The sequence below is a fragment of the Schistocerca nitens genome, chromosome 2, assembly GCF_023898315.1.
Source record: "Schistocerca nitens isolate TAMUIC-IGC-003100 chromosome 2, iqSchNite1.1, whole genome shotgun sequence".
Classification (NCBI taxonomy): domain Eukaryota; kingdom Metazoa; phylum Arthropoda; class Insecta; order Orthoptera; family Acrididae; genus Schistocerca; species Schistocerca nitens.
This window is the reverse complement of record NC_064615.1, coordinates 612,710,424-612,734,276: the sequence shown is the minus strand read 5'-3', so window position 1 is coordinate 612,734,276 and position 23,853 is coordinate 612,710,424. Positions and strand designations below refer to the sequence as shown.

The window sequence follows — 23,853 nt, the reverse complement described above, 5'->3', positions numbered from 1 at the left end:
AGTAACACTTGAACTCCCATAATAACTATGCCTCTCACATCCAGAGCTACCCACAACACAACATAACAGTTCCGTGTCCCATGTTCGACTCTGCAGACGCGCTGTCCGTAAAGATACTCCGAAACTAAGCCAGCGATATGACAATACGCTTACAGTGTCATGTGTCTCTTTGAACTGTCTGTGTGTTGTTGAGGTACTACCATGGCCAGCGAGATCCCAAAATCTGTCCCCGATAGAACATGTGTGAGACCGGCTCGCAGGTCAACATTGTCCTAGTACCAGTAAACACCATATCAAGAACAAGTTACAACAGTTGTGGGCCAACTTGCCTCAGGAAAGGATAGAAAGGCTTTATGACACCTTCCCCAATCGAATCTTTTGCATACATCCAGGCAAGAGAGAGGTCCAGTGTCATGATGATTATTAGTCTCACACTCCCACATGTTTTGTAAACTTCTCTAGCGTTTGTAATCACCAACATAACATCACATACTCTGTCACATAAACTCATTCCTATGCTCCTGCCACTCTTGCCTACATCACTTCATTGTTAGGTAATGTAAATGGTTGCTACACGTACATTAGGCTGCTTAATGCATTGTTTTCTTATTAGGGAGGAGCCGGTTTCAAATCCCTGTCGAGCTGCCCCGATCAGGATGCTCCACGGATTCTCTCAATCATAGCAAATGCATATCAAATAACAATGCTGTCGACTGTGTGCTAAACACTAAACAACTCCTTGTTCTTTCGATCCTGTACCACGACCTGTTATTTGGAAATCACAGTTATCTTTCCAATTTTACAGTTATCAGAGCCCTCTGAGCGTTTCAAAGTCCGTTTTGTTAGCTTTATCTTGAATTCTGAATCTGAATTTGATAACTCATTTGTCAACAAGTCTGCACAATATCGAGTATAAAACGGAGCGATGCATCTGATACCGGTAGGTGCGGGTCTAAGACCACAATGAACGTGTTGGCAATATTGCTTTTTGCCGTGGCCGCTGCCGTTCAGGTAAAATGTGATGCAGTCACGTTAGCACATATATTATAAGTGCAGCAAACAGGATGAGTCATTAAATGGCGATTTTGAACATTTTGTAGATTATTCTGAGGCTACCGTCAATGCATTCACTACGTTTAACCAATCTTACCACCAAACTTACATCAGAACTTATGTAGACTGGTTCAAACAATTACGCAATAGAACATTACACTTCTAAGGGATATCAGTGTGCATCGTAGAGCGGAACTGTAGTCGAAAAGCCAGTTGTGTACTGATCAGCTGTGCTGAAATACGTCGATTTGACTATGGTTAAGGTTATACCTGGTATATTTTTTATAACAGGGTTTGATTTATACTCCCAAGTTATTTAGTAGCTATCCTAATTGATAATCTCATAAACAACGTAACTTCGCAATAAGATTCGTGGAATTTTAATTGAACTACATTGAGGTTCATTGGTTAATATCACATAAATCATACTTACATGATAATCATAATAAGAATCTGTCAAAAATATGCAAAATACGCAGTTCCATAGAAACACAGAGTTCAAAGAGACACAGAGCATCAAATGATATAAATTTCTCAAATGCTAGTGTGCTCGCTAGGAAACATCTATGACTATGGAATTTTGTTCATCTAAGCCGGAACTACAAATTCTGATGTATACTTTACGAATTTAATCCAAGAGTAAGAGAAAATGTAGCTTATCTTACGAAAGTATTGTCCTTTTTCTAGTTAGGTCACATATAATGCAATTTTTTTATCTTTTTTCTCCAACTTCCTGAAGTAATTCACATTCTAAATATTAAAATACCACATCATATGAAGAGAGCAGACTTTGTTGTGTACAAAGTCCAGAATCAATATCTATGATAAAGTATGGAAACAAGCGTGAATCTGCAGCGGTAATGTAATATGTAATTATCGCCATTCAACGAGTTTTTCTGAATGTGGTACAATTATTAACATGTTCAATAATTCCGAAAATTTTATTATTATTATTGTTTCAATTTTTCAAATTTCTTCCGTAAATTTCACTGTTTCTTAGGAGCAAATTGTGTGAATACACTATGTATTCTATCTTAAATAATTTGTTAGAATATAGTGATTCAGATAGTTGAATAACTTTAGTAGCACATCAGTTCTAAGAGAACTGAATGAAAGCTTACAGACTTGATATGCACACTAACAACATTTGTAATGTAAACCATTTCATATGTTGCCATAATTTTCACAACGGAACACCTGATTAACGAATGCTTTGTTTCTATTGAAGCATATGTCCTAACTAATCATATTACATCCTTCATGCAGGCAAAAGTGCAAACCCCACTCTCCCATTTTAATTACATTTCATGACCGCCATCAATCAAGAGCCTGAAGGAAATGTTCTGAGCATTACAGATCCTTTGCCCCATAGTGAGACAAAGTTTCAATTGGATATCCACAGTCACTGCCATTCCGCACTTGTTAATACGTTTTGTACATTAGATCTGCTGTTATTACTTCATGACAGCTTCAGTACAGTATTAATTTCACTTACTTTAGGTTCCCTCATGTTTGTGTTGAGCTTCACATCCATTGAAGATTTACCTGGTCATACAACCACATCAATTTTAACGATTTTGTGTTAACAATTTACTCATATTGTTTCGACTTCATAAATTCTGGTTGTTTATGAATATGTAGTCTGGTAATGCAAGTAACTCGCAACAAATTGTAAAACAATTTGTCACCACAGACGCTATCCTGCTCTATTCTAGTTCAGTATTAATACATGAAATAATTTCCTACCTTAGTTGATTGTTTGAAAAGTAGCTGTTTCCTCTGCATGTGCATGCATATCAGTAGTTTTGTTAGGATGAGTGATGGAGAGTAAGCTACTGTACATGAAATAACCTCAGCTGCCCTCACGTGTCTGCTTGTTTGGGTAAGTTTAGCTCAGGATGTGTGCCATACACGCCCCCCCCCCTCCCCCTCCCTCCATCACATCCCCTACTCCAGTTCACAACAAGGCTGCACGCACACAACGTTGTTGCTAAGTGGTGCAAGCGTGTTCCATCTGTTATTTCATGATATTAGGTGCAGCCTTTTTTATTTTCTAAAATATTCTATGTTCTTCCTCGAGATTAAAACTGTCTCTATATCACATTTTATGGTTCAGCAGTTTAGTCGTGAAACCATAACTCAGATACTTTCGCTCATATTATGGTACAGCACGGATTAAAAACAATGAGGATTGTGTAAGCATTGTCTACGTTATATTGAATCGTATTTCGTAAAACATATCAACCAATAAAAGCATTTTCTCAAGTACGATAAAGTTCATAAGTCAAAGAATAAACAACTTTTTCAAAGAGCAAATATTTTCTCCTAATTCGCTTAATATTCTTCAAATCAATAAATTTCTTAAATTACACACTTTTTTATAGTATCCTGCGTTCTTCCATAGCGTTCAAGCTCTCTATACCAAATATCATCAAAATCGATGCAGCGCTTAAGTTGTGGAAAAGTAACAGAGAAACACTCTTTCGCATTTACAGAACCTTAAATTACGATATTTTTTCTTGATCCGATTTGACAGAACATAGCCTGTATGTTGCGACAGTCTACGCTCAAGTTACCTGTGAAAACCCCACTAAAATTCGTCTTTAAAATAGAGAGACAACCACAACGGTCTTACAGCATCATTATTAGTATAGATAAAGATACAGAAGAAGACGTATTTTCGACGTATGGTTTTGCTGAACACGATATCAACAAAAATGTATAAAATTCCTTTGTTGACAGGCGCTGCCCCAGTATGCGACGCTACACCGCAATCTTACACCTATGGTGAAGACAAAGCCACTTGTGCGTAAGTATTTCTATAATGTACGAGTACCAGATAAAAATTATGTTTCACAGCAGTATTTAAATCACTCTTACTTAATCCTCGAATCCGTGACATTTTATAACTGGTTGCTTACTTATTGGCGACCTTTCAATCGGCTTATCACAGAATACGCGTTTCTCGTAGCAGCAGAGTTATACGTCGCAAATTGTGTGCCATTGCGTATCGCCATAGTTCTGTCTATCACTATTTAGCACTTGTACATCTTTCTGTTCTGAAATGATACGTTGTTCTAAATCATATTTATTGAAACTAACATAAATTTTGAAATTAACTGCACATACACTAGTTCAGTACATAAAATCTCCTTTAAGTCTTTTCTGCCTGGTCATTCTAGCAAACGTTCTTTGCATATATGACATTCCTGTCCAAGGTATTATACAAAGTACCCTTGAAATAATTGTAGAATCTTCGCATGGTGCTACCTGCCTCCCTACATTTACGATCAATTGTTGTTTCCGCCAAGTCCTCTGAGCGGGAAACACTGTGTGTCAAACGTCTGTGGCACATGTGTAGTATCCTGGTGCCTATAGTAGTATAAGTAAAAGCTGGAGGCTCTATCCTACAACAAGAGACATATGCTATGATGACAGGCCCTTCATAGAAACAAAAGTACAATAGTGAACACAATGTGGAGCAAGGTTTTTCTGCGACATATGTAAGAAGAAACTGACAAAAAACAAACTAACTCTGGACAACGCTAACAACATGATAATGTAAGAAGTGAAGGGGACTGGATAAGTGGTACTATTGTTTTACAACGTACTTGACGCTGTGGTATGACGTAGTAAGCGAGTTCGCTTATTGAGAACGGAAAAAAATCCATCTCCTTCAGGAACTACATCGTAAGATCCCTCCGAGACGATTGATCTCTTGTCCACCATCAAGAGAAAACTCTGTGCTTATTTGGCTGTTAGGTTAAATGTTTCTGTTAGTTACTGATTAATACAGGTGGCATCTTCGTCAACTCGGAATGCGCCCTTCTTACGTAACATGCTGATAGCCATGTATGAAGGTAAATGCAGTGTTTCTTGACTTCAGAAATGCTTCTTACTCATTACTACACAAACAGTTACTAACGAAATTGCTATTGTATAGGATATAAAGTGAAACTCGTATCTTGTTTGAGAATTTGTTGGTCTAAGGCGCGGCAGTCATGGACTGTGCGGCTGGACACGGTGGAGGTTCGAGTCCTCCCTGGGGCATGGGTGCGTGTGTTTGTCCTTAGGATAATGTAGGTTAAGTAGTGTGTAAGCGTAGGGACTAATGACGTTAGCAGTTAAGTCCCATAAGACTTCACACACATTTGAACATTTTTTGAGAATTTGTTAGTATGGAGGGCACATCATGTTACCTTAACAGGACAGTCATCTATAGACGTAGAACTCCAAGCATGCCGCAGGGAAGTGCGTGGAGACCATTACTGTTAATATTGTTATATTAATTACCTGGCAGTCAAATTTAATAGTTATCTCAGATTTATTAGATGATATACTTACCTTTAATGAAGTACAGTGTGTAAAATGCCACACAAAATCATGTCAGATATTAATAAGACTGCAAAGCTGTGCTAAAATCGGAACCTTAAATGTTCAGAACGTTGAAATTGGGAATTTTACAAAATGGGAACAGGTAGTATAAATATAGGGTCCGGCAAAAAGACCTCCTGTTTTTGCAGAGGCCACTGTGTGAGTTGTCATGGGGTTACTGATGTGGACGAGGTATCGATCAGTAGCGTACATGCCATTTTCAGCAGGCGCCTTCTCTCTTCTTGAGGAGAAATCGCCTGCCCCCTACGTCACCAGATTTATTACCTTCTGATTCTTTTTTTCCTATGTGGACACTTGGAGGCTGAAGTGCACAAACATACACCCACAACTCTGCAAGCACGGAAGGGGGCAATCACCCAGGAAGTGGCTGCCATTACACCGGAAATGACACGAAAATGGACAGCTCCTGAAAAAGGCTTCCTCAATGTGTCAGCAATGGAAGACGACACGTACTAACTTCTTTCTTTATTTGTAACTACCTTTTAAAATAAGGGAGGACTTTTTAACAGATCCTGCACAATGACTCATGATCGGAACCAATAAACTCATACAAACATATCGGCGTAACAGTTTGCGAGTTGTTAAATAAAGTCATCGTATAGGCTCAGTTGTAAGTAAAACAGGTATTAGACTTCAGTTCATTGATAGAATATAGGGAAACTGCAATTAGCCCACGAAGTATATTACTTGCAGAACACTCGCAATGCAACCCATCCTGCGATATCACTCATGTGTGTCGGACCAATATCAGATAGGATTGAGAAGGAATATCTGCCACTTGTAATGCACTGCGGGTCGTATTTTCACAAAGCCACAAGAAGTTGTATACAACTGGAACTAAGTATTCGCCTCAAGATATGTAATGCAGATCAAGTACGTTCAATAACTGCTTAAATTAAATGTCATATAAGAAAGAAAAACACTCAAAACTCTTACAGGATGGTCCTTCATTTGTTGAACATCTACACTAGTCTCGCAACAGATGACTTACTGGCAGTTTTTGATCTTTACCACTAGGGCAGCTCAGGGTTAAGGAAGTTATGTACTTCTGGCTGGCCCTGTCGCAGAATTATATGTCTATGACCTACGGTAGTGATCCGCGACACCGCCACTTCTCTAGGACCGGAGTTCTAGGCAACCCATAGCAGCCACTAACTATTCCGCATCCACATGCGTCAGCCATTAGAATGGATGACGGGCGAGCTAGCGCCATCATCAGCAGCCCCCTGAGATTAACCAGTGGGATTTAACGGATCCGCCAGCCCTGTCCCACAGCTTGCTCTTGGTGGGACACTCACATTGTTCTCAAAGCTATCGTTCATTCTGCTGGTTCTGCCATAGATGCCACGTTGTTACTACATATCGACGGTTTCTGGTCGTCTTCTGAGCAGGAACTAATTATTACGCCGATGAATCAGCACTTGCACGTACAACACTAGGACACTCTCTTAATGCGTCTCTACAGTGAGGTGACTCATTCGATACCTCCTAATATCGTATTACCCGGGATAGTGAAGCAACAAGTCGTAAGTCCAATGAATAAATATTGAGCTATACTGCCTCCATAGCCATTCATAATTGCGAAAGAGTTGACAGTGCAGGATTTTGTCCACGTACTGACCTTTCTGTTATGCTATAAATATTCTATGGGGTTCATGTCGGGAATTCTAAGTGGCCAAATCATTCGCCCGAGTTGTCCAGAATGTTCTTCACGCCAGTCGCGAACAACTGTGGCCCGGTGACGTAGGGCATTGTCATCCATGAAAATTCCATCGTTCTTTGGCAACGTGAAGTATATGTATGGCTGCAAGTGGTCTCCAAGTAGGGGTATATAACCATTTATAGTCAATGATAGATTCAGTTGCGGCAGAGGACGCAGTCCACTCCATGCAAACACAGTCTATACCACTGTGGAACCACCATCACTTCCACTGTGCCTTATTGACAACCTGGGTCCATGGTTTCGTCGAGTCTCTATCATACTCGAACCGCCCTGGACAGGCGCTGCAGGCGATGTCACACTGTTGGAGAAGGCACTAGAATCGGTCGACTGCTGCCATAACCCAATAACGCCACATTTCGCCGCACTGTACTAACAGAAACGTTCTTCGTGCGCCCCACATTGATTTCTGCGCTTGTTTCACACATTGTTGCTTGTCTGCTAGCACTGACCACTCTATGCAAACTCTACTGCTCTCTCTCCTTAAGTGAAGGCCGTCAGCCACTGCGCTGTCAATGGTGAGAGCCAATGCCTGAAGTTTGGTATTCTCGTCACACTTTAAAACTGTGGACCTCGGAATATTTACTTCCCTGACGTTTTCAGGAATGGAAAGTCCGATGCGTCTAGCTGCAACTAACATTTCGCTTTCGAAGTTTGTTACTTCTGTCATGCGGCCATAATCACGTCGGAAGCCTTTTCACACGAATCGCTTGAGTGTAAATGACATCTCCCCCAATACCTTCTGCACGCTGTACTACCGCCATCTGTATACATGTGCATATCGCTGTCGCATGACTTGTATCACTTCACTGCACTTCCTAATGGCCGAGTGGTTGTAGGTGCTTCAATCCGGAACCGCGCTGCTGCTGCTACGGTAGCAGGTTCGAATCCTGCCTCTGGCATTAATGTACGAATGCCTGTTAGTTGTGTCGGATAGAGAATCATGTCAGTATTGGATTTGTTTGACGAATAAAAGCACATCTGCAATTGCATGGTTGCCTTACTTCAAATCCACGACCAGTTTCGTAACGTTAGTTACATCATCAGGTGTAACGCCTATACGCCGTTCACCTTGATTGAACCCGATGCAAACATTGCAGTATGTATTCTTCCGAGTTTGCCGGCATCTCATTAGATTTCATTTCACGTGGAGGGGAAGCCAAGCTGTCTGCAGTACAGTCAGACACGATAATAAGGATATGTACGTTTTATGCTGTACATTATGCGCACATCGACTCAGCGATAATACGGGACATCAGTTTTGCCTGTACATTGAACTTCTACAGCACTGGCTAGCCAGCTTGTCCCTCTAACGTAATGTGATGTGAACAGTAGCAGCTAAGACCTGAAACCAGACGACAGAGAAACCATATAGCTTCGAATGTTATTTAATTTTTAAACCGAATGAAAAAAATTTTCGGCAAAACACGGTAACTATGCTCCTAAGGGGACTAGACTGAAAACATAACATGACCTCGTTTTTAACTGGCATAGTATTGTAATTAAAAACAAGAGTGATGAAAATGACTAATCTAAACTACGAGCAGTCTTTCTGAGTGAGCTATGACGTAAAAGCAAATCGGAGGGATTTCACAGAAGCGTTGAATATTGAAGCCGCAGACGGTATTATTTATGATCGGTCGTATACATTTCTGTGCTGGAACGGACATCTGCTACGTTGATAACGAGGCGAGCAACAACAAAATCCTCAAAGCCACCCAAGTGCCACATTTTCTCCTGGTCTTTTATGATATATCGTACTAGTTTCCACCAGAAACAGGGAAAATATTTTTCGTGGCATCGAGCACACCGTACAAATGCAGATTTTTTACAGTTTCTGTCGTAAAACTGCAGTTTAAGCCAGATAGAATGGATCTGAAACCTAATTAAGGGATTTGTTGCGAGAAATAACAATGCATTTACGCTGCCAGGCGTACTAGAACTAATGGCTCATGTGAGACCACATTTGTGATATAAAACAATGAAGGTAGTCAAGATAAAGAGTATATTTAAGTTATTCGCAAAAATTTAACTGTTAACAATTCTTTATAAAATGTCGATGGTTAAGAAATTACATTTGCAATGAAAACTGGAATTTTGCGTGTGATACGTAATTAGAAAGAAGAAGACTTGCATTACTTATAAAAAATGATGATTAGATATGTTGTAGGTAGCATATATTTGACGCATTTTATATTTACAAGATGTAGATACTAGAACTAAACAAAAAAGAAAGAAAAAGAAAAGGAGGCTTCTCAAAGACTGGAACAAAGGTCTACACAATATCCAATTACCGCCCTCCGGCGCCACCGATTAAGCCAAACATCCGGTTTACCTCAAGCCCTTAACGTCAGTAAATACAATTTCTTGAGAAACTTAATAGGCGATTTTTTTCTGTAATGTTGTGAAAAATGTGGAGAACAACTAGTTTCTCGCTATTTTCCGTGCACCACGCACGTGTTTCACTAGGGAGCAAGAAGCGGCTTCAGCCATTTCCACAGTACGTGTTAACAGCTCGACAATCAGAGTCCAAGTGGCGTTTAGGTGCACGGCGACCGTAGACGTTTTCTTAAATAAAAGCTACATTGCGGAAGGGTGATTAAGAAAGACGTTGATGGCTGTTAATTAGAACACTAATGATATGTTATATGTACTGTAGTGGTAAGTTACAAATTATTGGTCCATATCCGGCGGCACTGAATGTTAGGGTCGCACAAAGAGCTTCAAGATTGCAGCAAGGAAGTGGAATCCAGAGGGAACGGACGTGGATAATCGTTGGAGTGACAACAGTGCAGTAGAAAGCAAGGGAACTGCTCCAAATAAGCGTATGGTTTGAGTTTAAAGAAATCTGTCTACGCAAAGAATATGCATCATCAGTATCAACGGGTGTTAGAGATTATATGCATTGCTGAGGTGCTTTAGCATTTTCGTGCACTGAAAAAATATGCGCAACATTTCACTGTATACGTTTGCTCTATCAACGTGGCAAACTATTTTTGTAAGCCTTGAGTACCAGTGGGCTAAGCGTTATCGTATTTTCAGAATAATGGAAAGGACCATCCAATGATGCAGAAGACCGTATGCGTCAGATTGTCAATGAATTCGTGTTAGAGTATTTGAGAATGAGGGAAGTACAAGAATAAAAGCAAGACGGGGTTGTAAAACATTGGGATTCCGATTACAGTCATGAGGATCCCTATTTTTCCCCAAATGAGGAAGAAAACGATGAAGATGAAAATCCATTACATAGAATATAAGAGACGGAAAATGGGAACAAAATAAAGGAAGAGAGATTCTTCTGCAGGTACCAATAAAAAAGGAATAAGTAGCTTTTACATTTGCTACCTTTTATAATGAATAACGAACTGTCTCTATTTCTCTTTTAGAGACTGACAATAAATTATCCATTGGAAAAACAGGTTAACGCTGGAAATTACAACCAATTAGGCACGGTGGGAAAACATCAAACAAAAATGTACCGCACATAAGTCCTGGACCCACGAAAAACATTGATCCTAAAGTCGGTAATATTGAATTACACTGCATGACAGAAGCTGAAACTTCATGGGTTGAGAGGGTTTGTGATGTTATTGGAGCGATTACAATTTGAAGTCAAATTTATAAAGAACTTGTCAGTATGGCCCGTGTATCAGTCTGACGTTGCACCCCCTCTCGCCTCGATGCAAGCAGTGAGTCTGTTGGGAAGGTTGTCTTAAAGCCATTGTATCCTCTCTGAGAGACAAGCTGGTCCGCACATTTAAACGAGCATTGTCTTGTTGAAAGCTGGCACCAAGCAACTGTCGCCTGAGAGATAACCCATGAAGACGAAGTGGTGTGGCCGGAGTGGCCAACGGTTCTAAGCGCTACAGTCTGGAACCGCGCGACCGCTACGGTCGCAGGTTCGAATCCTGCCTCGGGCATGGGTGTGTGTGATGTCCTTAGGTTAGTTAGGTTTAAGTTGTTCTAAGTTCTAGGGGACTGGTGACCTCAGAAGTTAAGTCCCATAGTGCTCAGGACCATTTGAACCATTTTGAACGGTGTTCCTGGGCATGGTTCCCCTCCAGACGCAAATGACTATGTTGTGGTCATCGCTGGTCACTGACCAAACCTCTGGGATGAGACAGAATGTTTTAGGGGGTCTATTACCTGTGCTCGGATGGCAGCTGCTGATACGAAGGCGTTACAATCAGCTCGGTTCACAAGTTGGTCCTCGCTTGAGATGGTCAGAAGTCGTCGACCAGAGGACTGAAGACAAATATGCCTACCCTTACATTTCCTTTGCAGGTCAATTTCGGGTCACTGTCATAGCTCAATGCCCCACAAATTTAGACATTACACGATTCGACCAGCTGGACAAATGGGACCAACAATGAGGCCCCTTTCAAACTCTTTCAGCTGTTCATAACGGTGTCTCACGCGAGTATACACCATCTCCGGTTTCTTCATAGTGATCACTCAGCATCTGATGCTGATCCCGATTCTTGCATACCCTACCAACAATACCAAACACGAAGAACACTAATTCACTTTGGTGGCCATACCACTTGTCATTTACGTACATGCCGATAGTTTCTATGTGTATGAAGCTATATTGTCATCCCACCACCTCTTCGTGATATTTCATTTTATAAGTTGGGCAGTGTACATTTTGTGTGACTTGTTTAAGTTTTATCTGAATATATAGATACGACCAGGACAAAAATTTGTCATATTCCCAAATCCCTCCTTCAGTGTTTAACTCAACTGCCAATCAATGACAAGTCTCCGCCTGTTTCAGCTGGACACCCAAAGGCTGAAAAGGCTGCTGGCCGCATTGTAAATGGTGCCCCAGCCTCACTCGGCCAGTTTCCACACCAGGCGTCCATCATCATGGATTACTCCTACATGTGTGGCGGGTCGCTGATCTCCGCCTCTGTCGTCCTAACAGCGGGGCACTGCGCCTCCGGGTGAGTAAAACCAATGTACCAACGCCAAGATCCAGAAGGTGGTCTCATGCTTATTCGAAAAAAGACTACGTTCACTTGCTATTGTAAGACTTGAAGTCGAATTGCACTGACGAAATCTTCCTGTGTTATTACCTTAAAATAATACTGCCTTGAAGCAACGTTTCGACAAGCTTCCTACTTATCAACTTCAGGAGAGGGACTGGTATCCTGTATGAAGTCATCTTCAATATACTATGAATTGCACTCTTCCTGCCTTGAGGGACTGGCAGTTGCCCCCATCTGACACAGCGCAACATGATCTACCGTATTATCCTACTTATCATTTATCGGTCTTCTGCGTTCTATCTTCTCTCTCTCTTCTATCATCCATCTATCCACATACAAAATGAAGTGCTTAGTCGCTGTTCTATCAGGATCTATTGTAGGGGGGGAGGGGGATATTGATATGGTTTTCACTGATAGAATGACTTATGAGGGAGGAATGGGTATATAATTTTTAAATACTTCATTCAACTACGACGAATTAAACACCACCCCTGCTGTGAAAAGCATGTTGAATGTCACTGACATCTAGTGGTGAATGGAAGAACTCTTTGGAAGCACAGTTCTGCAAAGTGCGAAGCACTCCACTCAAACAGAGTGCATGCGTTCTGCTTTCTTTGATGTACCACCATGCGGAACGATTGGCGCAGAATGCTTATTGTGAATGTGCATTCACGCATTAAGAGAAAGAAAAAGAGATGTAAGTCTCTGACGATCTCCCTCTCTCTCTCTCTCTCTCTCTCTCTCACACACACACACACACACACACACACACACACACACAAACGATATGTTAGCTACATTTTGTGGACAGCAATACCAGGTATGTAATCCAAAGTGCACCAACTGGAATGTTCATAAACATTGATGGCGTCTTATAGAAGGAAAAAGACATGGGCATGGTCTTCTTGATTCCTTAAACATAAAGGACGGAATAGGATTAAGAAAACCCTTGCAGATGGTTATACAATATTTCTATAGATGTTCGGGGACGCATTTCGTAAAAAGGAGAGCAGTTCAGACTTCCAGTTTGTGCTTACCTCAGATTCGCAATCGCAATTCGCTCTTATAGTTCACTGCAGATTCTTTGAAGAACGAACAGTGAGTTATTTGACTGCGAAGTATCACAATAAACATAGGCAATAACGAAAACAAAATCACTTAACTATCAAGCTGCGACGCAAAACTATAAATTGCGGGCGAATCAAATAATTTTACTGAGTATTTTCCCTGAAATGTCTGCATAGCAAAAAAAAAAAAAACCCGAGAGTCCTAAAACTAGGGTTTTTAACTTTTTATGCTAAATGTAAAACTTTTCCAAAAACTACTTCAGCCACGAATGCAGCTTTGATTCGTTTATTTAGGTTGTTTCAGCGGAGCTGTAAATGAGCTTTCAGCCGTCGCAGGCTACAAATGTACATTGGGCAAGCTTGCTTTTATTTTACTTCATTTGTCGCCTTAAGGCATAATCCGCCCAGCCATATCCAATCACACACACATACTCTCTCTCTCTCTCTCTCTCTCTCTATCTATCTCTCAGGTAGATCCTATTAGCATTGGTTATCAACATTTTAATTAGACCATGATGTTCTCTCTTCATTAACCTGAGAAATCACTCCAAACGCCATTAACTACGGAACAGACAACATTCTGGCCTTCTGATAACTTCCCTGGCGTCCATTGCTGAAATGGTCTAAGTTGTTCTCTGATTTTTATTTATAGTCATGCGCGGTGGCGGCATTACCGCTGACCCCGACAACTCGTCGGTCGTAAATAACCGTATGAAACCGGGATGTGTCGCTAGTTCACATATAAAAACAAATCGTTTTAACACCGGATAAGAACGTGCGAGAAACTGTAGCACTTTCCTAGAACTCTCCACTGAAATCAACACATTACTATTCTGAACAAACTTCTGGTAGATGTTTTACTCCACTGCTGAAGTCGAGGAATGTTGTGAGCTACACACATCCCTGAACGAGAAAGTACCTCATACGGAGACAGTGGACAGCAATTTGGTAGGAGTAAGGATCTGGTCTTTATCCTTAAATCATTACATGTGAATTCTGGAACTAAATCGTTCCTTGACAATGCCATCACACATTTACTGTCTCATCAAAGCTCTGTTCAGACTCTGACGACATCGCCATAGACGAGATGTCTAGTCTACCTACTTCGTATTTGTTTCTATGTATCTCGCTTTTTGGGAGGGGGTGGAACTTGGATTCAGAAGGATGTAGGTTGCAGTAGGTACTGGGAGATGAAGAAGCTTTCACAGGATAGAGTAGCATGGAGAGCTGCATCAAACCAGTCTCAGGACTGAAGGTCGCAATAACAACAATGCTCTTGTCAAGCGAGACAACAGTTTTCATTCAGGTTTCCCACAGTCATTCGGCAAGAACTACCTCGACAGAACGGCGCTGGCAGCAGGCGTTTTGGACTACCAGCCCCTAGCTCTACGTCCAGTCCCCTACCATCTCAAAAACCTGTCGGAAGTTTCATTATTTGCTATCGTTTCCAGTGTTGCTATTCTAGTTGCCACTATTTAGATATGGATACGTAGCATTTCAGTGGCGTTGGAAGACGACTGGGGGTTGTGCATTCGTGAGTTCAGCTTAACAAATATGCATAAAATTTCTAGCTATAGGTCAATAACAGTTAAACAGAACTTAGTTTTTACCCCAATTTAGTTCTACAAGCAGAGCTCAAACAAGAAATTAACAATCAAATGATTTCGACACAATCAAACATAACTAAAATCTGGAAGACACAATAATAATTACAATACATGACACTATATATTTATATTTTCTGTACTTAACCACAGGACACTAAGGCAACTTACAGACTTAATTAAGGTTACCCACCTAGCACGTAGTTCAGCTTTGGGTCACCAATTCCTGTTACCGTCATCGAATAATAGCATCGCTCCTATTCAAATGTCGAACAATGCGTCGATTACTCCAACCATCTTCTTTGAGCCCATCTACGTGCCCTTTCTCAAATGCAGACATGTGTATATGATGTTCTCGTGTCTGTGTGCGAGGCGTATTTACGGTCCAATTGAGTACACGGAACGAAATTCACAAAGACTTTATGTCCTGGTTACGAAATGTCTCATGTTTACTACCCTTGCTGTTTGTAAGATGAAACTGCGCTTCAGCGATGCCTGAGTTCCCAGTTGGTGCACATCGACAGCGCAGAAAGATACGTGTATAGCTTTTTTCCTGTGTTTACTTCGTAGATTCTTACATAAATTGCGTGTGAGTTTGGTATAGGAGGTATAATTTCGAGTTTTAGTTACTGTAATCGCAAATTCAGGCAGATTGTAGCGCAGTAGTTAGGCATTTGTACAGGTTAGTTCTTTGGGTGTTTCCCTTGCGTTATCTAGGCACGGACTCGTGTTTCAGTAACTGTTGTTCAACATTGATTAGAATGGACAGCTGTGTTCGGATGAGGGCTCAGTTGGCATCCCTTCACCCACAACTGCAGGCGGCGCTGACTTCAGTCGCGCAGCTTGAGGCTGTTGCCAATGGGCGCCACTGTGGTGGGCCGGACTTGGGTATCATGGGGAAGTCAACCTTGTCCCTTCTGTCCCCAGATCGGTCTGCTGCTGTGGTTGCCCCGGTTTCTGCCCGCAGTGGGGCTGAGCCCTCGCCTGTGACTGATTGGGAGGTTGTTCCTAGGCGTGGCAGGCAGCGAAAGACGTCCCCGGAGGCTGATCAGAAAGCCTCCCCGGTGCATCTGACAAACAGGTTTCAGGTACTGTCTCTGGCTGAGCCAGATGCACCTGCCTGCCCTGTTTCAGAGGATGATTCTCAGCCTTCGAGGTCCAGGCAATCACAGAGGGTGGGCTTATTGGTAGTTGAGAGCTCCAATGTCAGGCGCTCAGCCTTCAAGGTCCGGGCAGTCACAGAGGGTGGGCTTATTGGTAGTTGGGAGCTCCAATGTCAGGCGCGTAATGGGGCCCCTTAGGGATATGGCGGCTAAGGAGGGGAATAATCCAGTGTGCACTCCGTGTGCATTCCAGGTGGAGTCATTCCTGATGTGGAAACGGTCCTTCCGGATGCCATGAAGAGCACAGGGTGCAGCCAGCTGCAGGTGGTGGCACATGTCGGCACTAATGACGTGTGTCGTTTTGGATCTGAGGAAATTCTCTCTGGATTCCAGCGGCTATCTGATTAGGTGAAGGCTGCCGGTCTTGCTTACGAGATGAAGGCATAGCTCACCATCTGCAGCATCGTTGACAGAACCGACTGCGGACCTTTGGTGCAGAGCCGGGTGGAGGGTCTGAATCAGAGGCTCAGACGGTTTTGCGACCGTGTTGGCTGCAGATTCCTAGACTTGCGCCATAGTGTGGTGGGGTTTCGGGTTCCGCTGAATAGGTCAGGAGTTCACTACACTCAGCTGGCGGCTACATGGGTAGCGGAGGCTGTGCGGCGTGGACTGGGCGGTTTTTTAGGTTAGAAGGCTTCAGGAAAGTACGGGGTGAGCTGCAATATCAAAGGGTGCATGGCAAATACAGGACGTGCTTGGATCAAGGAACAGTCGGAATTGTAGTTGTAAATTGTTGTAGTTGTGCTGGGGAAGTCCCTGAGCTTCAAGCGCTAATAGAAAGCACAGAAGCTGAAATCGTTATAGGTACAGAAAGCTGGCTAAAGCCTGAAATAAGTTCTGCAGAAATTTTTACGACGTCTCAGACGGTGTTCAGGAAAGCTAGATTAGGCAGAATTGGTGGTGGAGTGTTTGTGTCTGTCAGTAGTGGTTTATCTTGTAGTGAAGTCGAAGTAGATACTCCGTGCGAATTGGTATGGGTGGAGGTTATACTTAACAGCCAAACTAAGTTAATAATTGGCTCCTTCTACCGACCCCCAGACTCCGACGATATAGTTGGTGAACAGTTCAGAGAAAATTTGAGTCTTGTAACAAATAAATACCCCACTCATACGGTTATAGTTGGTGGGGACTTCAACCTTCCCTCGATATGTTGGCAAAAATACTTGTTCAAAAGCGGTGGTAGGCAGAAAACATCTTCCGAGATTGTCCTAAATGCTTTCTCCGAAAATTATTTCGAGCAGTTAGTCCACGAACGCACGCGAATTGTAAATGGTTGCGAAAACACACTTGACCTCTTAGTCACAAACAATCTAGAGCTAATAGAAAGCATCATGACTGATACAGGGATTAGTGGTCACAAGGTCGTTGTAGCTAGGCTCAATACCGTTTCTTCCAAATCCACCGGAAACAAACGAAAAATAATTTTATTTAAAAAAGCGGATAAAGTGTCACTAGAAGCCTTTCTAAGAGACAATCTCCATTCCCTCCGAACCGACTATGCAAATGTAGACGAGATGTGGCTCAAATTCAAAAATATAGTAGCAACCGCAATTGAGAGATTCATACCTCATAAATTGGTAAGAGATGGAACTGATCCCCCATGGAACACAAAACAGATCCGAACACTGTTGCAGAGGCCACGGAAAAAGCATGCGAAGTTCAGAAGAACGAGAAATCCCGAAGATTGGCTAAAATTTACAGACGCGCGAAATTTGGCACGGACTTCAATGCGAGATGCCTTTAATAGGTTCCACAACGAAACATTGTCTCGAAATTTGGTAGAAAATCCGAAGAAATTCTGGTCGCATGTGAAGTACACAAGCGGCAAGACGCAGTCAATACCTTCGCTGCGCAGTGCCGATGGTACTATTACCGACGACTGTGCCGCTAAAGCGGAGTTATTGAACGCAGTTTTCCGAAATTCCTTCACCAGGGAAGACGAATGGAATATTCCAGAATTTGAAACACGAACAGCTGCTGGCATGAGTTTCTTAGAAGTAGATACCTTAGGGGTTGCGAAGCAACTCAAATCAACAGGCAAGTCTTCAGGTCCAGATTGTATACCGATTGGGTTCCTTTCAGATTACGCTGATACAGTACCTCCCTACTTAGCAATCATATACAACCGCTCGCTCACCGATAGATCTGTACCTACAGATTGGAAAATTGGCCAGGTCCCACCAGTGTTTAAGAAGGATAGTAGGAGTAATCCATCGAACTACAGACCTATATCATTGACGTCGGTTTGCAGTAGGGTTTTGGAGCATATACTGTATTCAAACATTATGAATCACCTCGAAGGGAACGATCTATTGATACGTAATCAGCATGGTTTCAGGAAACATCGTTCTTGTGCAACGCAGCTAGCTCTTTATTCGCACGAACTAATGGCCGCTATCGACAGGGGATCTCAAGTTGATTCTGTATTTCTAGATTTCCGGAAAGCTTTTGACACCATTCCTCACAAGCTACTTGTAATCAAGCTGCGGGCCTATGGAGTATCGTCTCAGTTGTGCGACTGGATTCGTGATTTCCTGTCAGGAAGGTCGCAGTTCGTAGTAATAGACGGCAAATCATCGAGTAAAACTGAAGTGATATCAGGTGATCCCCAGGGAAGCGTCCTGGGACCTCTGCTGTTCCTGATCTATGTAAATGACCTGGGTGACAATCTGAGCAGTTCTCTTAGGTTGTTCGCAGATGATGCTGTAATTTACCGTCTAGTAAGGTCATCTGAAGACCAGTATCAGTTGCAAAGCGATTTAGAAAAGATTGATGTATGGTGTGGCAGGTGGTAGTTGACGCTAAATAACGAAAAGTGTGAGGTGATCCACATGAGTTCCAAAACAAATCCGTTGGAATTCGATTACTAGATAAATAGTACAATTCTCAAGCCTGTTAATTCAACTAAGTAACTGGGTGTTAAAATTACGAACAACTTCAGTTGGAAAGACCACATAGATAATATTGTGGGGAAGGCGAGCCAAAGGTTGCGTTTCATTGGCAGGACAGTTAGAAGATGCAACAAGTCTACTAAAGAGACAGCTTACACTACATTCGTTCGTCCTCTGCGCGGTGTGGGATCCTTACCAGGTGGGATTGACGGAGAACATCGAAAGGGTGCAAAAAAGGGCAGTTCGTTTTGTATTATCACGTAATAGGGGAGAGAGTGTGGCAGATATGATACGCGAGTTGGGATGGAAGTCATTAAAGCAAAGACTTTTTCGTCGCGGCGAGATCTATTTACGAAATTTCAGTCACCAACTTTCTCTTCCGAATGCGAAAATATTTTGTTGAGCCCAACCTACATACCTAGGAATGATCATCGAAATAAAATAAGAGAAATCAGAGCTCGAACAGAAAGATTTAGGTGTTCGTTTTTCCCGCGCGCTGTCCGGGAGTGGAATGGTAGAGATAGTATGATTGTGGTTCGATGAACCCTCTGCCAAGCACTTAAATGTGAATTGAAGAGTAATCATGTAGATTTAGATGTATATCATCCAAAGTTCACAATTTTACAGATCCACTGATCCATGTGTTTTCCTGTCGGTGGCGATAAGCCACGTCCGTCAGTCCTTACAGTGATTTCAACTGCCTCGGACCTGTCCTCCATTATTTCCGTTTACTTATATGTTCCTTGCTATTTACATCACGTGTTTTGTGTTTTCCTCCACGCTTGTCTATACGCAGTGTTCAGACTCTGTTCACTCGATATATCAACTCACATGTCATATTTTCATTCCTTCTCCTGGGGATTCAGGTTATGGGCTTTCTAGTCGGCTAGTGTAGCTTGCAACAATTTGTGCCGAGCGTGGTGGTTTTGCAGATCTGTCACACCTGTGCAGATGCAAATGTGGAGAGGTATGATATTGTTATGCATGTGACGCTTTTACTTTTCTTTCTTTTGTAGTTTTAATTGGTGGCCATCACGAAGATGGCATTCTTGCAGTGCTAGTAGGAGCAGTTGCGCCTCCAGAAACAGCAGCAAGAACTGCAGCACGAGCTGATGCAGAAACTGCTCAAACAGAATGCCGAGTAACTCTGCTCTCACACTCTGCTCTGAAGGCGGGCCAAGTGCCTGGGGAGAAGCTTCCCCTCCACCCTTGCCCCCCCCCCCCCCCCCCCCGCTCCTCCACAGAGCCCCCAACAGCTCTTGCTTCGCATAAATGGGTTTACGTATCAGCAGGGCGACGGTGTCGGTCATGGCATATTTCTACCCGTAGACTAAATTGTTACAGCGTGCATACCGCCCTCACCATTTCCTTTGCCATCCTTTCACCCACAAAATAGGGTAGTGTGGTGTTGATCCCGCAACTCCCACTTCGGACTACATGGAATTGGAACCAGCGCCTTCCTTTTGCCGCTCTCCCGTGGATTTGTTCTCATCCGCACTGAAGCAGACGGACCATCCGTTACTCCAGCCTATACCTTCTCCCGCCGCTCCGTGGCCTTTTCAGGGATGACGGAATTAGTATTCCCGCCTGTGGATATCGATGTAGACGCAGATATGGCATAGGTTTCGCTGCAGAATAGTGCACCACACTGCCACTGAAGGCGCGCTCAAAGCATTTTATAGGCAGAGTCACTGACCCAGCAGTTTACCTGTCGGCAGCGATAGACCGGCGCTGCGTTTTTAAGCTGATTTACACTTCCTTGGCTGGGTCGTTCACCTTGCACTGTGCTTTATTTCTGGTGCTTCGTTGTTCAGTTCCTCGCGCTGGTCACGTTTTGTGTTTTTCTCTACGCTTATCTCTACGTATTGTTCAGACTCTTTGCATCCCCGGTAGATCGACTCGAATGTCCAGTTTCCCTCTTCCGAGGTTCAGCTCTCCGGATATGTAGTCGAGCCACCGCCAGCTAGCACAGTTTACATTTGTGCCGACAGTGACGGTTAGCGGCGTTTTTACGCCCTGTGCAGATACAAAATACACGATCCACAGACAAGCTGAGCACACAACTTCCCTCCCTGAGGTAACAAACAACTTCGGCGACATGAAGAGTATCTGGCCACAAAAGTAAAACAGACATAAAATTGCCAAATTTGAGTACAGCAGAGCCTATAGTAGTATAGATTAACGCTGTCTAAAAGAAGAAGAAGGAAGAAAATTCTCCTGAATACTATTAAGTCAGCATATTCTTACTTCGTAACGCTAACCTGTGCTGCAACCTTCTTTTTCTGCGACAGGTTCAGCACGTGGGAGGTGAGGCTTGGACTCACCAGTCTCAGCATTATTGAGCCTAGCCGCGTGACCATCTACACCAGGTCGGCGTCGGTGCACTCCGAATACGACATCGCCGTCCTCTTCCTGGGTACCAACGTCCCGCTGAACAGTAAGTCCAACGCATATGTGGATACATTATCATATAGACAAATAGTTTCCTACACTATCTAAAAACTTACCACTGTATACACTGTATGAATAGAATAGTCGTGGCGGACTGGAAAAGGAAGAGAAGGAATAGTAGTAGGTGAATATGGACTGGGGTAAGGAGTGAAAGAGGAAGCCGCCTGGTAGAATTTTGTGCAGAGTATAACTCAATAATAGCTAACACTTGGTTTAATAATGATGCAAGAAGGCTATATACGTGGAAGAGACCTGTAGACAACAGAAGGCTTCAGACAGAGTATATAATGGTAAGACAGAGATTTAGGAACCAGGTTTTAAACTGTAGGACATTCCCAGGGACAGATGTGCATTCTGACCACAATTTATTGGTCATAAACTGTTGATTAAAAATAAAGAAACTGCAAAAAGATAGGAATTCAAGGAGATCGGACCCAGATAAACTGAAAGAAGCAGAGGTTGTAAGGAGGTTCAGAGGAAGCATGAGGGAATGATCGACAAGAACAGGGGAAAGGAATACAGTAAAGAAAAATGGGTAGCTCTGAGAGATTAAATAGTGAAGGCAGCAGAGGATCAAGTAGGTAAAAAGATGAGAGCTAGTAGAGAACCTTTGGTAACAGAAGAGATATTGAATTTATTTGACGAAAGGAGAAAATATAAAAATTCAGTAAATGAACAGGCGAAAAGAAACACAAACGCCTAAAAAATGAGATCAACATGAAGTGCAAAATGGAAATGCACTAATGCTTAGAGGATATATTTAAGAATGTAGGAGCATATATCATAGGGATAGGGTAGATACTGCATACAGGATAATTAAAGAGATCTTTGGAGAAAAGAGAACCACCTATATGAATATCTAGAGATCAGATGGAAAACAAGTCATAAGTAAAGAAGGGAAAGTAGAAAGATGGAAGAAGTATGTAGAAGGTCTACAAGAGGGAGACGTAAGGGGAGCCGGAACGTTGAAAATGACAAAACTGACGTTTTTGGTTTTTTCATTATAAAATGATTTGGAGTTTTCTGAATAAAACAAATCAAGGTTTCACCCTTCTAAGTGAGTTCTAAGTGTGTTTTTTATCGCTGCACAGTTGACGCGCCGCGTAAACGGTTGTAGCGACTTGGTGTGCCACCTCTGACGGCGCCGCTCGCTGGCTGCAAGCAGGGTATCTTTGCGGAATTAGACAATGTTTTGTTTTACAACGTTGTATGGATTTGTCTTTGTGACAAGTGACTGTTCATATCGCTAAACATAAACGCTATACCGTGTGCATTGACTTGTGGAGTTTGCTTTGTGTTGTTTAGCTGTTCAATTTTGCGTATTTGATGAATTTTGCTCGTACCTATTTTACGTATTTGGATTGTGGATATCAATATGCCACGTTTCAGCAATCGAGTGTTGTTGTTTCGAAGGGAGATGCTGCTCAGACTGCTTCACCGACTACTCCAAATGAATGTGATATAGCTATTTCCAACAAGAAACTTTGTGACTGCAAAGAAAAATTTGAGAACTATGAAAGTGACAGTAATGATGTGAATGAAATAATTTAAAATTTCTTGCTCTCTAATTTTTTTTATACATAACGTATTATGCCAAGTTTGTAAAGAAAGAGGACTGGAATTGAAAATAAGTTCACACATTGGTTTTGCATATAAAATGTTATTGAAGTGTAACAAATGTGCTGCAGAAGTTTCGTTTTCTAATTCTAACAGTATTCCTCGGAGTGGTAATAGTGGAAAGAAGGTGTATGATATAAATGTTAAGCTAGTGCATGGCTTGCGTTGCATTGGCAAGGGCAGTGCTGCAGGTACAATGTTATGTGGAATTATGAACTTGCCAAAATCCCCAACCAAGTTTCGATTTTATAATGCATTGATAGGATCTTCTGCTGAAGATATTGCTCAAGCAACAATGAAGTAAGCAGTTGATGAAGCTGTGACAGATAATGGGAATTGCAGAGATTTAACTGTTGCTTTAGATCGATCATGGCAACGTAGAGGTCATAAATTTCTAAATGGAGTTGTGGCAGCTACCAGTGGAGACAGTTGCAAAGTAATTGATGTTGCTGTTCTCTCAAAACATTGTAGATGTAAGGGCAATACCAAGGCAGAACAGAGTGAAAGTTGTGAAGCAAATTTTCACGGCACAAGTGGTGCGATGGATGTAGAGAGAGTGAAAGCAATTTTTTCCAAATCACAGGAGTGGTATAATGTATGATACACTTAACTATCTCGGAGATGGTGATTCTAAGGGATATAAAGCTGTAGAGGAACTCAAACATTATGGCAATGAAATTCACATTAAAAAACAGCAGTGCACTGGACATGTGCAGAAGCGCATGAGGGTGCGCTTGTGCTAACTAAAGCAGACATTAGGATTCCAAAAGCATAGTGATAGTAAGACCCTTGGAGGAAGAGGAAGATTGACAGATGAAGCAATTAACAGATTGAAGAGATAGTATGAGTGTGCCATTAGGCAAAATACAAGAAGCGTTGAGCATATGAGGAGAACAGTATG

The 23,853-nt window shown here is 42.2% G+C and overlaps 2 protein-coding genes across 3 annotated transcripts in view; both read left to right on the top strand.

Annotated features, from left to right (window-relative positions):
- The window catches only part of LOC126236699 (brachyurin-like), a 484,625-nt gene that overhangs the window by 83,940 nt on the left and 376,832 nt on the right, over positions 1–23,853 (top strand). The gene's annotated exons all lie outside the window — the stretch shown is intronic.
- LOC126236702 (brachyurin-like) overlaps positions 945–23,853 on the top strand; it is a 48,070-nt gene continuing 25,161 nt past the window's right edge. The window contains exons 1-4 of the mRNA XM_049946220.1: positions 945–1,011; positions 3,796–3,862; positions 11,946–12,114; positions 21,176–21,321. Coding sequence (XP_049802177.1) covers positions 964–1,011; positions 3,796–3,862; positions 11,946–12,114; positions 21,176–21,321 — 430 coding nt within the window. The 5' untranslated portion in view covers positions 945–963. The remainder of the gene's footprint in view (positions 1,012–3,795; positions 3,863–11,945; positions 12,115–21,175; positions 21,322–23,853) is intronic.